Source organism: Salmo trutta, chromosome 21 (assembly GCF_901001165.1).
Source record: "Salmo trutta chromosome 21, fSalTru1.1, whole genome shotgun sequence".
NCBI classification, from domain to species: Eukaryota; Metazoa; Chordata; class Actinopteri; order Salmoniformes; family Salmonidae; genus Salmo; species Salmo trutta.
This window is the reverse complement of record NC_042977.1, coordinates 43,122,028-43,139,626: the sequence shown is the minus strand read 5'-3', so window position 1 is coordinate 43,139,626 and position 17,599 is coordinate 43,122,028. Positions and strand designations below refer to the sequence as shown.

The 17,599-nt window shown below is 41.5% G+C and overlaps 1 protein-coding gene across 1 annotated transcript; it reads right to left on the bottom strand.

Moving 5' to 3' along the window:
- Window positions 1–12,198: 12,198 nt before the first annotated feature.
- On the bottom strand, window positions 12,199–17,072 carry LOC115157498 (SLAM family member 5). Its single transcript, XM_029705803.1, has 4 exons — window positions 16,918–17,072; window positions 14,529–14,825; window positions 14,085–14,366; window positions 12,199–13,328 (listed from the first exon to the last, which is right to left on the bottom strand). Exons 1-4 carry the CDS (start codon window positions 16,964–16,966, stop codon window positions 13,204–13,206), a joined length of 753 nt encoding a protein of 250 aa, XP_029561663.1. The 5' UTR covers window positions 16,967–17,072; the 3' UTR covers window positions 12,199–13,203.
- Between the last annotated feature and the right edge of the window lie 527 nt (window positions 17,073–17,599).

The window sequence follows — 17,599 nt, the reverse complement described above, 5'->3', positions numbered from 1 at the left end:
TATACCCTGCAAATCTGTTAGCTGTCGTTCTTTGTTTGTTGTTTTTCCGTGTTCACTATAATAAATATAATTATGAGCACGCAACCCGCTGCGCCTTGGTCTCTACATTACGACACCTGTGACACCTAGAACCCGATGATCACTCTGATAAAGCTCCAGAGTTCCTCAGTGGAGATGGGAGAATCTTCCAGAAGGACAACCATCTCTACAGCACTCCACCAATCAAGCCTTTATGGTAGAGTGGCCAGACAGAAGCCACTCCTCAGTAAAAGGCACATGAGACAGCCCACTTGGAGTTTGACAAAAGGCATCTAAAGACTCTGACCATGGGAAACAAGATTCTCTAAGGTCTACACCTGTTGTATCCGCTGTACGTGAAAAATAAACTTTGATTTGATTTGAAACCAAGATTGAACTCTGGCCTGAATGCCAAGCTTCATGCCTGGAGGAAACCTGGCATGGTGAAGCATGGTGGTGGCAGCATCATGCGGTGGGGACTGGGAGACTAGTCAGGATCGAGGGAAAGATGAACAGAGCAAATTACAGTGAAATCCTTGACGAAAACCTGCTACGCTCAGGACCTCAGACTGTGGCGAAGGTTCACCTTACAACAGGACAACGACCCTAAGCACACAGTCAAAACAACACCAGAGTGGCTTGGAGACAAGTCTTTCAATGTCCTTGAGTGGCCCAGGCAGAGTCCGGACTTGATTCTGATCGAATATGTCTGGAGAGACCTGAAAATAGTTCTGCAGCAACGCTCCCCATCCAACCTGGCAGAGTTTGAGACTATCTGCAGAGATGTCAACATCTGGCGCCGACAGAGATGGCCGCCTTGATTCACGTTCCTAGGAAACTATGCAGTATTTGTTTTTTTATGTGTTATTCTTACATGATAACCCCAGTAAATATTAGGTCTTATTACATACAGTCGGGAGGAACTATTGGATATAAGAGCAACGTCAACTCACCAACATTACGAGCAGGAATACAACTTTCCCAAAGCGGATCCTCTGTTTGGTCCACCACCCAGGACAATGGATCGGATCCCAGATGGAGCGGTCTTCTGGTCAGGCTCTGTAGACGGGCACATCGCGCACCGCTCCCGAGCATACTACTCGCCAATGTCCAGTCTCTTGACAAGGTAGACGAAATCCGAGCAAGAGTTGCCTTCCAGAGAGACTTCAGAGATTGCAACGTTCTTTGTTTCTCGGAAACACGGCTCACTCGGGATATGTCATCAGACTCGGTACAGCCACCTGGCTTCTTCACGCATCGCGCCGACAGAAACAAACATCTCTCTGGTAAGAAGATGGGCGGAGGTGTATGCCTTATGATTAACGAGATGTGGTGTGATCATAACAACATACAAGAACTCAAGTCCTTTTGTTCACCTGACCTAGAATTCCTTACAATCAATTGCCGACAGCATTATCTACCAAGAGAATTGTCTTCGACCATAATCACAGTTGTGTATATCCCGCCCCAATCAGACACATCGACGGCCCTGAAAGAACTTCATTTGACTCTATGTAAACCACATATCCTGAGGCTACATTTATTGTATCTGGGGGTATTAAACTCATGGTCACCATTCAAACAGTTTTAGAAACTTCAGAGTGTTTTCTATCCAAATCTACTAATAATATGCATATTCTAGTTTCTGGGCCAGAGTAGTAACCTGTTTAAATCGGGTACGTTTTTCATCCGGCCGTGAAAATACTGCCCCCTAGCCCAGACAGGTTAACAAGGCTAATTTGAAAGCTCCCTAAATTGTATCAGCATATTGAATGCTCAACCCGGGCTGGCAAAACCCTGGATCATTGTTATTCTAACTTTCGCAACGCATATAAAGCCCTCCCCGCCCTCCTTTCGGAAAATCTGACCACGATTCCATTTTGTTGCTCCCAGCCTATAGACAGAAACTAAAACAGGAAGCGCCCGAGCTCAGGTCTGTTCAACGCTGGTCTGACCAATCGGATTCCACGCTTCAAGATTGCTTCGATCACGTGGACTGGGATATGTTCCGCATAGCGTCGGACAATAACATTGATGAATATGCTGATTCGGTGAGCGAGTTTATTAGCAAGCGCATCGGTGATGTTGTACCCACAGCATCTCTTAAAACATTCCCCAACTAGAAACCGTGGATTGATGGCAGCATTCGTGCAAAACTGAAAGTGTGAACCACTGCTTTCAATCAAGGCAAGGTGACCGGAAACATGAACGAATACAAACAGTGTAGCTATTCCCTTCGCAAGGCAATCAAACAAGCTAAGCGTCAGTATAGAAACAAAGTAGAGTCGCAATTCAACGGCTCAGACACGATAGGTATGTGGCAGGGTCTACAGTCAATCATGGACTACAAAAGGAAAACCAGCCCCGTCGCAGACCAAGATGTCTTGCTCCCAGACAAACTAAACAACTTCTTTGCTCGCTTTGAGGACAACATCTACATATCATTTACATTTATGCTTGATTACCAACAGTGACAAGACGGCCTACAGGGAGGAGGTGAGGGCCCTCGGAGTGTGGTGTCAGGAAAACAACCTCACACTCGATGTCAACAAAATAAAAGAGATGACCATGGACTTCAGGAAACAGCAGAGGGAGCAGCCCCCTATCCACATCGACGGGACAGTAGTGCAGACGATGGAAAGTTTTAAGTTCCTCGGCGTACACATCACGGACAAACTGAAATGGTCCACCCACACAGACAGCGTGGTGAAGAAGGCGCAGCAGCGCCTCTTCAACCTCAGAAGGCTGAAGAAATTCGGTACGGCAACTGCTCCGCCCACAACCGTAAGGCCCTGTAGAGGGTAGTGAGGTCTGCACAACGCATCACCGTGGTCAAACTACCTGCCCTCCAGGACACCTACACCACCCGATGTCACAGGAAGGCCAAAAAGATCGTCAAGGACAACAACCACCCGAGCCACTGCCTGTTCACCCTGCCATCATCCAGAAGGCGAGTTCAGTACAGGTGCATCAAAGCTGGGACCGAGAGACTGAAAAACAGCTTCTATCTCAAGGCCATCAGACTGTTAAACAGCCATCACTAACATTGAGTGGCTGCTGCCAACATACTGACTCATCTCTAGCCACTTTAATAATGAAAAAATGTATCTAATAAATGTATTACTGGCCACTTTAAACAATGTCGCTTTATATAATGTTTACATACCCTACATTACTCATCTCATATGTATATCCTGTACTCTATACCATCTACTGCATCTTGCCATCTTGATGTAATAAATGTATCACTAGCCACTTTAAACAATGCCGCTTTATATAATGTTTACATACCCTACATTACTCATCTTATATGTATATACTGTACTCTATACCATCTACTGCATCTTGCCTATGCCGTTCAACCATCGCTCATTCATATATTTTTATGTAGATATTCTTATTCATTCCTTTACACTTGTGTGTATAAGGTAGTTGTTGTGAAATTGTTAGGTTAGATTACTTGTTAGATATTACTGCATGGTCGGAACATGAAGCACATGCATTTCGCCACACTCGCATTAACATCTGCTTAAAATGTGTATATGACAAATAAAATTTGATTTGAATAGAAGAAACTCCTCAAATACAGATGTGTCAAGTGTGTAGTGTCATACCCAAGAAGACTTGAGGCTGCCAAAGGAGCTTCAACAAAGTACTGAGTAAAGGGTCTGAATACTTATGACAATGTGATATTTCCATCTAATTTTTCTATTTCTAAAAAACTGTTTTTCTTTGTAATTACAGGGCATTGTGTATAGAGTGATCATTTTATCAATTTTAGAATAAGGCTGTAACCTAACAAAACGTGGAAAAAGTCAAGGGGTCTGAATACCTTCTGAATGCACTGTATCTCTCCGATTTGGTCCTGCCGTACATACCTACACGTACGCTATTTTTATGGAATGTTCTGCCTATGGATGTGAGAGATGCAAACTCCGTCTCGACCTTTAAGTCTTTACTATAGACTCATCTCTTCAGTAGGTCCTCTCTCTTCTCCCGAACCTGAGCCCTAGGACCTGGCCTCAGGACTACCTGGCCTGACGACTCCTGGCTGTCCCCGTCCCCAGTCCACCTGGTCATGCTACTGATCCTGTTTCTGTTGTTTTGCATGTGGCTATGGAACACTGACTTCTTCACCAGACGTGCTACCTTTCACCAGACCTGCTGTTTTTGACTCTCCTTCTCTCTCTCCCTCCCTCCCGCACTCCCTCTCTACCACACCTGCTGTCTTGACCTCTGAATACTTGACAATGAAAAGCCAACTGGCAATCGAAGGTGCCTGTTGCACCCTCTATAACCACTGTGATTATTGTTTGACCCTGCTGGTCATCTATGAACATTTGAACATCTTGAAGAACGATCTGGCCTTAATGGCCATGTACCCTTAAAATCTCCACCCGGCACAGCCAAAGGAGGACTGGCCACCCCTCAGAGGCTGGTTACTCTCTAGATTTCTTCCTAGGTTCCTACCCATCTTGTGAGTTTTTCGTAGCCACGTGCTTCCTAGCCATCGGCATTGCTTCGCTGTTTGGGGTTTTTGGCTGAGTTTCTGTATAGAACTTTGTGACATCTGCTGATGTAAAAATGGCTTTATAAATACATTTGATTTGATTTGATACTGACTGCACACCCACTCACTCACATGCAAGCTGCTGCTACTCTGTTTATCTTATATTCTGTTGCTGTCACGTCCTGACCAGCAGAGGGAGTAATTGTATTAGTTTTGGTCAGGACATGGCAGAGGGTTTGTGTTTTTGTATGTATTTCTATATTCTGTCTAGTTTAGTTTTTCTATGTTTAGGTTTGGGTGTTGGACCCTCAATTGGAGGCAGGTGTTTCGAGTTGCCTCTGATTGAGAGTCCTATAATTAGGTGTGTGTTTGGTTTGGGTTTTGTGAGTAGTTGTATTTTGCACTGCTAGTATTCATTTAGCCTGTGAAACTGTCCTTCGTCGTTCTAACTGTTTTGTTCTTTTTCGTGGTCTCTTTATTGAATAAATATAAAGATGAGCATTGACATTCCCGCTGCGTATTGGTCCTCCCTTCAACACAATGACAACTGTGACAGAACTACCCACCATACCAGGACCAAGCAGCGGAGGAATTCTGGCGAGGACTGGGGAACACGGCAGGTAAGGGTGCCCGAGAGGCAGCCCCAATAATTTTTTTGGGGGGGGCCTAAGGGCTGTTTGGCGGGGTGAGATTGGAGACCCAGACCAGCTCCCGTACCCTTTTTGGACAGAAACAGACTGGACAGGTCCCGTGCTTCGGGGTAGGGGCTGTGGTGAGGCCTGGTATTTTCAGGCCGGTACGCGCAGTACCAGCGCCCCGCATGTGCCAGGGGAGAGTGGGCATCCAGCCTGAAGGGGTGATGCCAACCCTGCGCTCGAGACCACCAGTGCGCCTCTACGGTCCAGTGTTTCCAGCTACACGCACTAGCCTTGAGGTGCGTGTCTCCAGGCTGGCACGTCCTGTACCAGCCCCACACATCAGGCATCTAGTGCGTCAGCCCAGCCTCGCCAGTCTGGAGCCGCCAGAGCTGCCCGCCAGTCAGGAACCGCCAGAGCTGCCCGCCAGTCAGGAGCAGCCAGAGTGGCCCGCCTGTCCTCCGGCCCAGCCAGAGTGGCCCGCCTGTCCTCCGGCCCAGCCAGAGAGGCCCGCCTGTCCTCCGGCCCAGCCAGAGTGGCGCACCTGTCCGCCGGCGCAGCCATCGCCGCCCGCCAGCCGGGCGCAGCCAGGGGCGCCACCTAAGTGGGCGACGCCGAAGGTGGGGCGAGGTCCACGTCCCGCACCTGAGCCGCCTCCTATATAGGTGGGTTGGGGAGGGGGGGGTGTAGCACAGTGCCGTCGTTGACGGCAGCCACCCTCCCTTACCTCCCTTTAGTTTAGGGGGATATTTTTTGTTGTTTGGGGGGTTTTTGTCTTTTCTTTTAGGTGCAGTCGGGGTCTGCACCTTTAGGGGGGGGTACTGTCACGTTCTGACCAGCAGAGGGAGTAATTGTATTCGTTTTGGTCAGGACGTGGCAGAGGGTTTGTGTTTTTGTATGTATTTCTATGTTCTGTCTAGTTTAGTTTTTCTATGTTTAGGTTTAGGTGTTGGACTCTCAATTGGAGGCAGGTGTTTCGAGTTCGCCTGTGAAACTGTCCTTCGTCGTTCTAACTGTTTTGTTGTTTTTCGTGGTCTCTTTATTGAATAAATATAAAGATGAGCATCGACATTCCCGCTGCGTATTGGTCCTCCCTTCAACACAACGACAACTGTGACAGTTGCCTAGTCTCCTTAACCCAATACATATCTACCTCCATTACTCCAGTTTCCCCGCACATGTAAATATGGTATTGGAACTGACGTTTTAAATATTTCCTGTCTATAGTATGCTTACTTACTTTATTGTGTATTTCTTATTCTTAGTTCTCATGTTTTTTTCTAGTAACACATTGTTTTTGAATATTGCATTGTTGAGTTTGCAAGAAAGACATTTCACTGTACTTGTGCATGTGACATTAAAACTTGAAAGTAGACACACACACACCTTAATATGCTACAGTACCATGGAGGTGCATGGAGAGGAATAAATGCACTTGATAAAATAAAAGACGAATTTGAAACATTAGTTTATTAAATCCATTACATTTTCTGAAAGAATCAAGATTACTCAGTGTGCTGGTGTTGTTCATGGTGAGTCTATAGCAGGGGTTGTAACCAGTTCAGGGAACAGAACAGAAAACCGAAAAAGAAAAACATTTCAAGAGGAAGAGAAACAGAACCGAGAACGAAAGTAATCTCATGGGTTCCGGAACAGAACCATTATTTTCAAATCTTGAGAACTGGTTAATAATGTTCCTTTTCGTTCCCCCCAAAATATTCCTTATGTCTGGTATACACTTAGTGTACAAAACATGAGGACACCTTCCTAATATTGAGTTGAAACCCCCTTTTGCCCTCAGAATGGCCTCAATTAGGAATCACAGCTTTCACCCGGATTCACCTACTCAGTCTGTCGTGGAAAGAGCATGTTATTAACTTCTATGGGTTACGTGGGACGCTACCGTCCCACCTGCGGGACACACTATTCAACAGCCAGTGAAAAATCAGAGCACCAAATTCGAAAACAACAAAATGTCATAATTCAATTTTCTCAAACATACGACTATTTTACACCATTTGAAAGATAAATATCTCCTTAATCCAACCACGTTGTCCGATTTCAAAAAGGCTTTACGGCGAAAGCATGAAGTTAGATTATGTTAGGACATTACATAGACAAAAAATTACACACAGCCATTTTCAATGCAAGGACAAGCATCACCAAATGCAGAAAACCAGCTAAAATGATGCACTAACTTTTGACAATCTTCATCAGATGACACTCCAAGGACATTATGTTAGACAATACATGCATTTTTTATTCTATCAAGTTCATATTTACGTATATCCCAAAAAAAACATTTTACATTGGCGCGTGACGTTCAGAAAATGTATTTCCCCCAAAACTCCCGGTGAATCAGCACAACAGTTTACAAAAATACTCATTATAAACGTTGAGAAAATATGAAACTGTTATTCAAAGAATTATAGATTAACATATCCTGAATGCAACCGCATCGACAGTTTTCAAAATAACTTTACTGGGAAAGCACACTTTGCAATAATCTGAGTACTGCGCTCAGAAAAAAACATCAGGCAATTACACATACCCGCCATTTTGAAGTCATCTAAATGCATAAATAGCATTAGAAATATTCACTTACCTTTAATAATCTTCATCAGAAGGTATTTCCAGGAATCCAAGGTCCACAATAAATGTTGTTTTGTTCGATAAAGTTAATAATTTATGTCCAAATAACTCCATGCTGTTCTATTTACGTTCGTTCAAAAAGGTCAAACGTTGTATAGCATAAATCTTTATGGCCATTTTAACTTCAAACTTCAATAATATTCCAACCGGACGGTTGCATTGTCTTGAAAAACGTTTTGGAACACAGGTCCCTTCTCACATGAACGTGCGCAATGAACGCATGTGATTTACTGAGTCACCTACTTCCCAGCCTTCTCGTTCGGTCTGTGTTTACCACAAAAGCCTCAAACAACTTTCTAAAGACTGTTGACATCTAGTGGAAGCATTAGGAAGTGCAAAATGAACCCTTACTCACTGTGTGTTAGAAAGGCAAGGTCTTTAAAAAAATACAGGCACCAGATTTTCATTTCCTGGTTGTATTTTACTCAGGTTTTTGCCTGCCATATGAGTTCTGTTATACTCACAGACATCACTCAAACAGTTTTGAGTGATGTTTACTCTGGGCACGCTTTTCATCCAAAAGTGAAAATACTGCCCCCTAGCCCAAACAGGTTTTAAGTCTGTCATGGAAAGAGCATGTTGTTTTAATGTGTTGTAATTCTGCAATTTGTTGAAGTTATGATGATATTATTAGCCTGTTCCAGCCCACGTCATATCATGTTGCTCAGCGCTTTAAGCCAAGCCCCCTCTATGTCCACACCTCACTCTCTCTCTACCCCTGGAATTTCGCATCTCGCACCTGCATTTATCCGTCCTTTAAACATGTAAACAACTAGCTTACCTGTTCCATAGCAAGCTGCTTTATCCATTCTTATTGGTGGAGTAAATTAATGAGATAAATATAAGAACTATGCTGATTTCACGAGGTAAAGATTTAATGAAAAGGAACTATATGAACAGTTAAAATATGTTGGTTCGAACCGGTTCAGAATTGTATTCTGTTGGTCAGAACACTTGAACGGAACAGAACCAAACTAAATAAATAGGGGTTCTGCTCAGAATGGATAGATTGGAAATACTTAGCGTATATTATCATCACACTATAAATAATAAAAAACACAAGACAGTCCAACAAGGTATTTCCATTCTGGTTCTAATTCTTATCACACAGGTGGTTTTCCACAAGCCCCAGCTGGTCATGGTGGTTACCAGGAGCGATGGACCAGCAACCTGGTAGGTAAGAAGAACCGGAGGGGACGTGTTAAAACCTGTTTGGTATAGGGGGCAGTATTGAGAATTTTGGAAAAAATATGTTCCCATTTTTAACTGCCTCCTACACCAACTCAGAAGCTAGAATATGCATATTATTGTTCAGGTTTGGATAGAAAACACTCTGAATTTTCTAAAACTGTTTGAATGGTGTCTGTGAGTATAACAGAACTCCTATGGCAGGCAAAAACCTGACAAGGCTTCAAGCAGGAAGTACCCTGTCTGACAAGGAGTCGTGCGTCTTACCTCTTTTTATTGAAAAGTAAGGATCTTAGCTGTAACGTGACAATTCCCAGGGCTCCAATAGGCTCTCAGAGCCCGCGAAAACCCTGAAGGTTTACGAGGGAGCCTCAGGTTGAAATATATTATCGCCTTTTGTAAGTGGATGCTCGGAGGACCTTTCAATGATGCGCGTGCATGAGTCGCTTCTGAGGAGAAATTTTATTCGGCTGTTTAGGCTCAATGCATACTCCCGGTCGGAATATTATCACTTCTCTACGACATAAATGGCATAAAAATTGGTTTTAAACAGCGGTTGACATGCTTCGAAGTACGGTAATGGAATATTTAGACATTTTTGACAAGCCAACGCGCCATGCGCGGGACCGTGAGGAAGCATTCTGATAGTGTCTAGAACTCACGAACAAAACGTCGCTGTTGGAATATAACGATGGATTATTTGGGACCAAACCAACATTTGTTATTGAAGTAGAAGTCCTGGCAGTGTATTCTGATGAAGAACAAGCAAGGTAAGAACATTTTTCTTATAGGAAATGTGATTTTGGTGGAGGCTGAACTGGGTGGGTATCTAAATAGCTAGCCCTGTAATGCCGGGCTATGTACTTAGATTATTGCAAAATGTGCTTCATCCGAAAAGCTATTTTAAAATCGGACATATCGAGTGCATAGAGGGGTAATGTATCTATAATTCTTAAAATAATTGTTATGCTTTTTGTGAACGTTTATCGTGAGTAATTTAGCAAACTGTTAGTAAATTCACCGGAAGTTTGCGGTGGTTATGCTTTTTCTGAACGTCACATGCTAATGTAAAAAGCTGGTTTTTGATATAAATATGAACTTGATTGAACAGACATGCATGTATTGTATAACACAATGTCCTAGGTGTGTCATCTGATGAAGATCATAAAAGGTTAGTGCTGCATTTAGCTGTGGTTTGGGTTTATGTGACATGATATGCTAGCTTGAAAAATGGGTGTCAGATTTTTTCTGGCTGGGTACTCTGCTGACATAATCTAATGTTTTGCTTTTGTTGTAAAGCCTTTTTGAAATCGGACAGTGGGGTTAGATTAACGAGATTCTTGTCTTTAAATAGCTGTAAAATAGTCATATGTTTGAGAAATTGAAGTTATAGCATTTCTAACGATTCAAAAATCGCGCCACTGGAATTTCAGTAGCTGTTACGTAGGTGGGACGAAATCGTCCCACATACCCCAGAGAGGTTTTAACTTCGGGATATGGGCAGTATTTTCACGGCCAGATGAAAAACGTACCCTAATTAAACTGGTTCCTACTCTGGCCCAGAAACTAGAATATTATTATTATTAGTAGTAGATTTGGATAGAAAACACTCTGGTTTCTAAAACTGTTTGAATGATGTCTGTGAGTATAACAGAACTCATATGGCAGGCAAAAACCTGAGAAAAATCCAACCAGGAAGTGGAAAATCTGAGGTTGTAGTTTTTTCAAGTGATTGCCTTTCCAGTATACAGTGACTATGGGTTCATTTTGCACTTCCTAAAGCTTCCACTAGATGTCAACAGTCTTTAGAACATTGTTTGAGGATTCTATGGTGAATTTGATGGGAATAACAGCCCAAGGAAGTAGGTGTCCCATTATAAGGCATGGGCTCAGTCACGCGCAAGGACTTGTGAGCGAGCTGAGTTCATATTCACTCCTAAAGAGAACGGATAGGTCCGGTTGGAATTTTATTGAAGATATATGTTAAAAACAAGCTAAAGATTGATTCTATACATCATCTGACATGTTTCTACAAACTGTAGTATAACGTTGACTTTTCGTCTGGACTAAGTAAGCAGGCGCGTTGTGGATTTGGATAATGAACCTAACGCGCGAACAAAATGGATGTATTTGGACATAAATATGAACTTTATCAAACATTTATTGTGGAGCTGGGGTTCCTGGGAGTGCCTCCTGATGAAGATAATCAAAGGTAAGTGAATATTTATAATGTCATTTCTTAGTGTTATTGACTCCAAAATGGCGGGTTTCTGTTTGCTAGTTGTTGGTGTCTTCTGGGCTGAAATTGTGCTTTCGCCGTGAACCTTCTTTGAAATCTGACAAAGCGGTAGCATTTAGGAGAAGTGTATCTATAATTCTGTGCATAACACTTCTATATTGATCAAAGTTTATGATGAGTATTTCTGTAATATGTGTGCTCATTGTGCTCATTCACCGAGAGGTTTGGAGGGAAAACATTTCTGAACATTACGCGCCAATGTAAATGGGTTTTTGGATATAAATATAAACTTTATCGAGCAAAACATGCATGTATTGTGTAACATGAAGTCCTATGAGTGCCATCTGATGAAGATCATCAAAGGTTAGTAAATATTTTAGCTGTACTTTTGGTTTTTGTGATGCATCTAGTTGATTGGAAAATGGCTGTGTGGTTTTTCTTGTGAAGTTTATGTCCTCACATAATCTAATTTTATGCTTTCGCCGTAAATCCTTTTCGAAATCGGACAATGTGGTTGGATTAACGAGAGTCTTATCTTTAAAATGGTGTAAAATAGTTGATTGTTTGAGAAAATGGAATTATGAGATTTTAGCTGTTTTGAATTTGGCGCTCTGATTTTCCACTGGCTGTTGTCAAAATCAATCCCATTAACGGGATTAGAGGTCTCTAAGAGGATTTATTTTACCATCTTAATGATAGCATAACGGTAAACCTAGACAAGTGCATCTTATAGTATTCCGAGTGATGAAGCCAGGCTTGCTACCTTGGCTATACCAACAGGGGATATGGGCCTGTAGCATTCACATGATAATGGAATCAGATGGTATATCGTAGCTGGGTCATAGAACTCTACACTAATTCTCTCATCTTCAGACAAAGTGAATTTTCACTATTCTATAAGTTACTGTGATTTGGGATGGGATGTGTTAGCAGAATCATGTGATTTCACATTCCAGTGAGCGTGAGACGTTTATAGACACTGTAGCAGCGTGAGCAACTGGTGCTAGCAATTCAGTGAACAACTATCCCAAAATGGAAATATCTGACACGAATAACAAGTAAATAAGTAACATAATCAATATCTTGCCCATTCACACTCTGAACAGCACACATACAATATCCAAGGCTCAATTGTCTAAAAATTATTCTTTAACCTGTTTCCTCCCCTTCATCTAGACGGATTTAACAAGTGACATCAATAAGGAATTATAGCTTTAACCTGGATTCACCTGGTCAGTTTATGTCATGGACAGAGCATGAGTTCTTAATGTGTTGTACACACAGCAGGTAAACACAGGTATATCAGTATACCAGTTGGTTAAAGATACATTTTTTATCCATTTTTAATAAGTTGTAACATGTAATGTCAGTGGGTTTGGGGCAAAACGCCCCCAGGGAAATCAATGCAAGTCAATGGTACCTATATTAATATTTTCCAAATCATGTCCTAATCCTAAATAAGTAACTTATTTGAGTTACACAATCAATTTTGAGATACTCTAGGATGATTTGGACAGGAAAGGTGAAAATAAACAGATTGGACGAACGTCAAAACCTCATTCTAGTGAGGATATTAACAGTGAAATGTGCAATGTCATTCTGTTCCGATATTTAAAGCTTGACACGATTTCTATTTTCTGTTTTGTATCTTTTATCTTTAACTGCATTGTTGAAAAGGACCCGTCATTAAACATTTCACTGTTAGTCTACACCTGTTGTTTACCAAGCATGACAAATCACATTTGATTTGATTTCTTCATACTGGGCATTAAAAAAACAAATGGCCCAAAAACATGTGATACTGTGTGCTATGCTATGCAATGTTTTGCTATGCTATATTACGTTATGTTATGTTATGTACCACCTGAAACACTTAAAAAGTACTTTTTTGACCTAGTCTTACTGTGACACAGAGCAGGAATCACTTTGTCTAAGGGAGAAAAAATACAAAACACAGAATTCTATCCATAGTGGAATCTGTCTCTGATGTGGACAGTGATGACAGCAGAGATCATGATGACCAGCCCCACAGACACCAGGATGATCTTCAGCATGCACACAGACATGCTACCAGCAGGGGGAGACACTGGTTTACAAAAAACAGACAATGTGTTATAGTTCCTCTCGCAGATCAGACACTTCCTCCTCTGTGCAATTAGCCTGGGGACAAGGTTACAGTTCCTCCAATAATTCATTTGAGTGTACAAAACATTAAGAACACCTGCTCTTTCCATGACATAGACTGACCAGGTGAATCCAGGTGAAAGCTATGATCCCTTATTGATGTCACTTGTTAAATCCACTTCAATCCATGTAGATGAAAGGGAGGAGACAGATTAAATAATAATTTTTAAGCCTTGAGACAATTGAGACATGGATTGTGCATGTGTGCCATTCAGAGGGTGAATGGGTAAGACAAAAGATTTAAGTGCCTTTGAATGGGCTATGGTAGTAGGTGACAGGTACACTGGTTTGTGTCAAGAACTGCAACGCTGCTGGGTTTTTCAATCCACACAACTTGACACAACTATGGGAAGCATTGGAGTCTACATGGGCCAGCATCCCTGTGGAACGCATTCGACACCTTGTAGAGTCCATTCCTGGATGAATTGCTGCTGTTCTGAGTGTAAAAGTTGGGGTGAAACTCAATATGTGGAGGTGTTCTTAATGTTTTGTGAGCTCACACATGTTAATTCATATATATAGTTAGTATAGTTCTTAATGTTTTGTACATTCAGTTTATATCTGACATACAGTATTTGAGATGTTAATTTGTGTGCAGTGTGTGTGTGTGTGTGTGTGTGTGTGTGTGTGTGTGTGTGTGTGTGTGTGTGTGTCTTACCAGATTTCATTGGACAGAGTTCCACTATCTCCTTAGTGTCGTTGGCCCAGCTGACTTGGTTGCTGTGGTTACAGATGATGGAACCCCCTGCCACATAGACAGAGAGCAGGGGGACAGTGGAGGTCTCAGCCACTCTACTCTCTCCTCCCACCTGAGAGCAGGTGCTGCTGTTACAGCTGGAGGTGACAGAGGTTTTCTGACCTCTGCAGGTCACAGTCACGTTACAGGTGGCATTTATGGTGGAGTTAGAGTCCACTGTCAGGACTGGTGGCTCAACTCTCTCTGAAAGCAGATAGAACAACATTATAGTTCATTTATTAACCTGAGTACAAGAGTTAGAGTACTAATGAATATGCATTTAACCTGTACACTATGTTTAGCTCTATTGATTGATACTGTAACTGTGTCACTTTATAATAAATTAGAAAAACTAGTCAAACATACCTTGGACAATTAACTGGTATGCAATAATTGTTTTTTCTTTGTCACCATTCACTACTGCAGTATAAGGTCCACTGTCATTTTGCTGTAGGTTCTTCAGTAGCAGAGAGAAGTTTCCCTGATAAAACTCAACCCTGTTGTTGTACTCAGGAGACACTTTCACTAACAATGTATCAGAGCATCTTAGGATATTTTCTGATCTGAAGGTCCACTTAAATAACTCCAACTCTTTCAGTTTAACATTTTCCTGGACATCCAGACGAACATCCTGTCCCTTCAGCACAAACACAGAGCTGGACTCTATGAAATAAACACACAGAAGAAATAATGTGATGAGGATGATGAGGATGGAATCCATAATTCCACAAGTATTAATTAGGGCCCTGTGTTTTGCACAATAATGTGACATAGCAAGCTTTTATCCTGTATGTAAACCTTATCCAGAAATGGTCATTACACCAAAAATGAAAGCAATTGTCTGAGAACGGTGCTAGATCTGACAAAAAAGAAGAAAGGGTCAGTTTGATGAAAAATCAAACTGGTTAACATCCAGGCATGTCACATAACAGATGGCCCTAAATCACATTATACTAGAAGAGAACAGGCTACTCTGGAGAATCATGCTTCTTTAATAAAGTTAGATCAAAGCTGAATGAATGTCTGTAGTCTACTTTGAAACATCACTGTATAACTCAGGAAGATCTAGAAATGCATTTATATCTTCTTGAGTTAATAACCTACAGTGTTATCGAGAGCATCCTGACCGGTTGCATCAACGCCTGGTATGGCAACAACTTGGCATCTGACCGTAAGGCACCACAGAGGGTAGTGCGAATGGCCCAGCACATCACTGGGGCCAAGATTCCTGGCATCCAGGACCTATGTAATAGGCGGAGTCAGAGGAAAGCCCAGAAAATTGTTAGACTTTTTCTCTGCTACCGCATGGCAAGCGGTACCGGAGCTCCAAGTCTAGGACCAAAAGGCTCCTCAACAGCTTCTACCCCCAAGCCCTTAGACTGCTGAACAATTCATAAAAATCACCACCGAGCAATTTACATTGATCCCCCTTTCTTCTTCTTGAACTGCACTGTTGGTTAAGGGCTTGTAAGTACGCATTTCACAGTAAAGTCTACACTTGTTGTATTCAGCGCATGTGGCAAAAAAAGTTTGATTTGATTTGACAGTGTTGTTTTGAATTATTTACAGTGAGCGCATTTTAGAGCAGATGGTGTTGTTGAACTGTAGAACAGCCTACCTGTGTTTCAGTGGTGTAAAGTACTGAAGTAAAAATACTTTTGAGTACTATTTAAGTTGTTTTATTGGGTATATGTACTTTACTATTTATATTTTTGACAACTTTTACTTCACTACATTACTAAAGAAAATGATGTACTTTTTACTCCATACATTTTTCCTGACACCCAAAAGTATTTGTTACATTTCGAATGCTTAGCAGGACAGGAAAATGGTCCAATTCACATATTTATCAATAGAACATGCTTGGTCATCCCTACTGCCTCTGATCTGGAGGACTCACTTAACACAAGTGCTGCCCCTGGCTATCCTTAAATAAAAAAACAGGAAAATAATGCCGTCTGGTTTGCTTAATATAAGGAAGGTGAAATTAGTTATACTTGAACTTTTACTTTTGATACTTAAGTATATTTTAAACCAAATACTTTTGTACTTTTAGCCAAGTAGTATTTTACTGGGTGACTTTCACTTTTACTTGATTCATTTTCTATTAAGATATCTTTTCTTTTACTCAAGCATGACAATTCGGTAATTGTTTCACCACTGCTGTGTTCAACTTCAATCAAAGCACATATTTTGCCTAGTGACGTGCGCTGTTGAGTTTTGGCCACATGAGAGAAAAATTGCGACCATTCACACAATCCTAAAATCTCCTCAGAAATGAGTTGGTGTTTTTGTCTTCCAGTAACGTTCTACTATGTTATTATAGTTTGGTTGTGTAGAATACTCTCATTCTGTGATCTAGCAGACATTGATTCAGCTTTGATCTGACTTTATTAAAATTCTCTGAGTAGAGGAGAGACTGCGTACAAAGTAGAGAATCCTGCAGATGCACAGAAGCTTCGGAACTGTGACTATAGTCTTTAAAGGGACCAGCCTAATTGTCAAATAATGGTGCCTTGGCTTTAACTACAGCAATAGTTATATTCTAATAGACACCTCAAATATTTTTCAACCAATACAATGTTTTCCGTTTCATTGTAAAAATGACAGAATTCCTCTCAGATAATAAGAATTACATGATGGATGAATCAGAAGCAGTCCAATATTTTCCCATCAGTATATCTTTATTTACCATTGTATTGCTGCTCTTTTTGAGAACTACACAATAGAAACTGAGAGATATACAAAAGCCTACCTGATGATGCTATGCAGGTCAGCAATCCAAACCCTAAAAGGAGAGACATGGTGTTGAGATGGTGCTCCAATGAATATAATAGATAGGTAGACGGACGGACGGACACATTAACATGTGAAATGTTTGCTTGTGTCTGTTTCCTGTTGAGCAACTTCTCTTTTCTGGGTCAACCCACACACAGCAGTAACACCAGCAGGATAGGTGTGATTCATGATGATTTGTGTGTCTTGCAAGTAATGACAACTTTGAACTAAAATTGAGCCTGTGTTTATGTGCATCTCCCCAACAGAGAAATGCAATTCCTTCACAGGACATTTCTGTACTAAATAAGATGCAACAATAGAAAACTATAGATTCAGAGATCAACAACTTTTGAGCCATGTATGTTCAGGCTTTTTTCATCTAAGTATTCTAAGTATTATTGAATAACAAAAAATATAGTGACTAAAGATTGACAGCTGTTCTTATTGGGTCAAAGGGTCCAGAGTATATCACAAGGTGTGTGACATCTTCCTCTCAAGGGGCTGGTAGGGTTGTAGTTGACCATAGATGCTGATTGACTTTCCCCCACTGATGGTTAAGGATAGAATTGTGGGAAGGGACGCTGATCCTAGATCTGTACCTAAGTGAAACTTCACTCTACACACAATGGGCAATACTCTGTACTGGTATTAGAAGAAGC

Bases quoted from the DNA above. Each gene is read 5' to 3' on its own strand.
- LOC115157498 (XM_029705803.1), bottom strand. From the start codon at position 16,966: ATGTCTCTCCTTTTAGGGTTTGGATTGCTGACCTGCATAGCATCATCA. The intron at 14,826-16,917 runs GTAGGCTTTTGT...TTTATTTCATAG, and splicing joins GACCTGCATAGCATCATCAG to AGTCCAGCTCTGTGTTTGTG. The intron at 14,367-14,528 runs GTATGTTTGACT...ATCTGCTTTCAG, and splicing joins ATACCAGTTAATTGTCCAAG to AGAGAGTTGAGCCACCAGTC.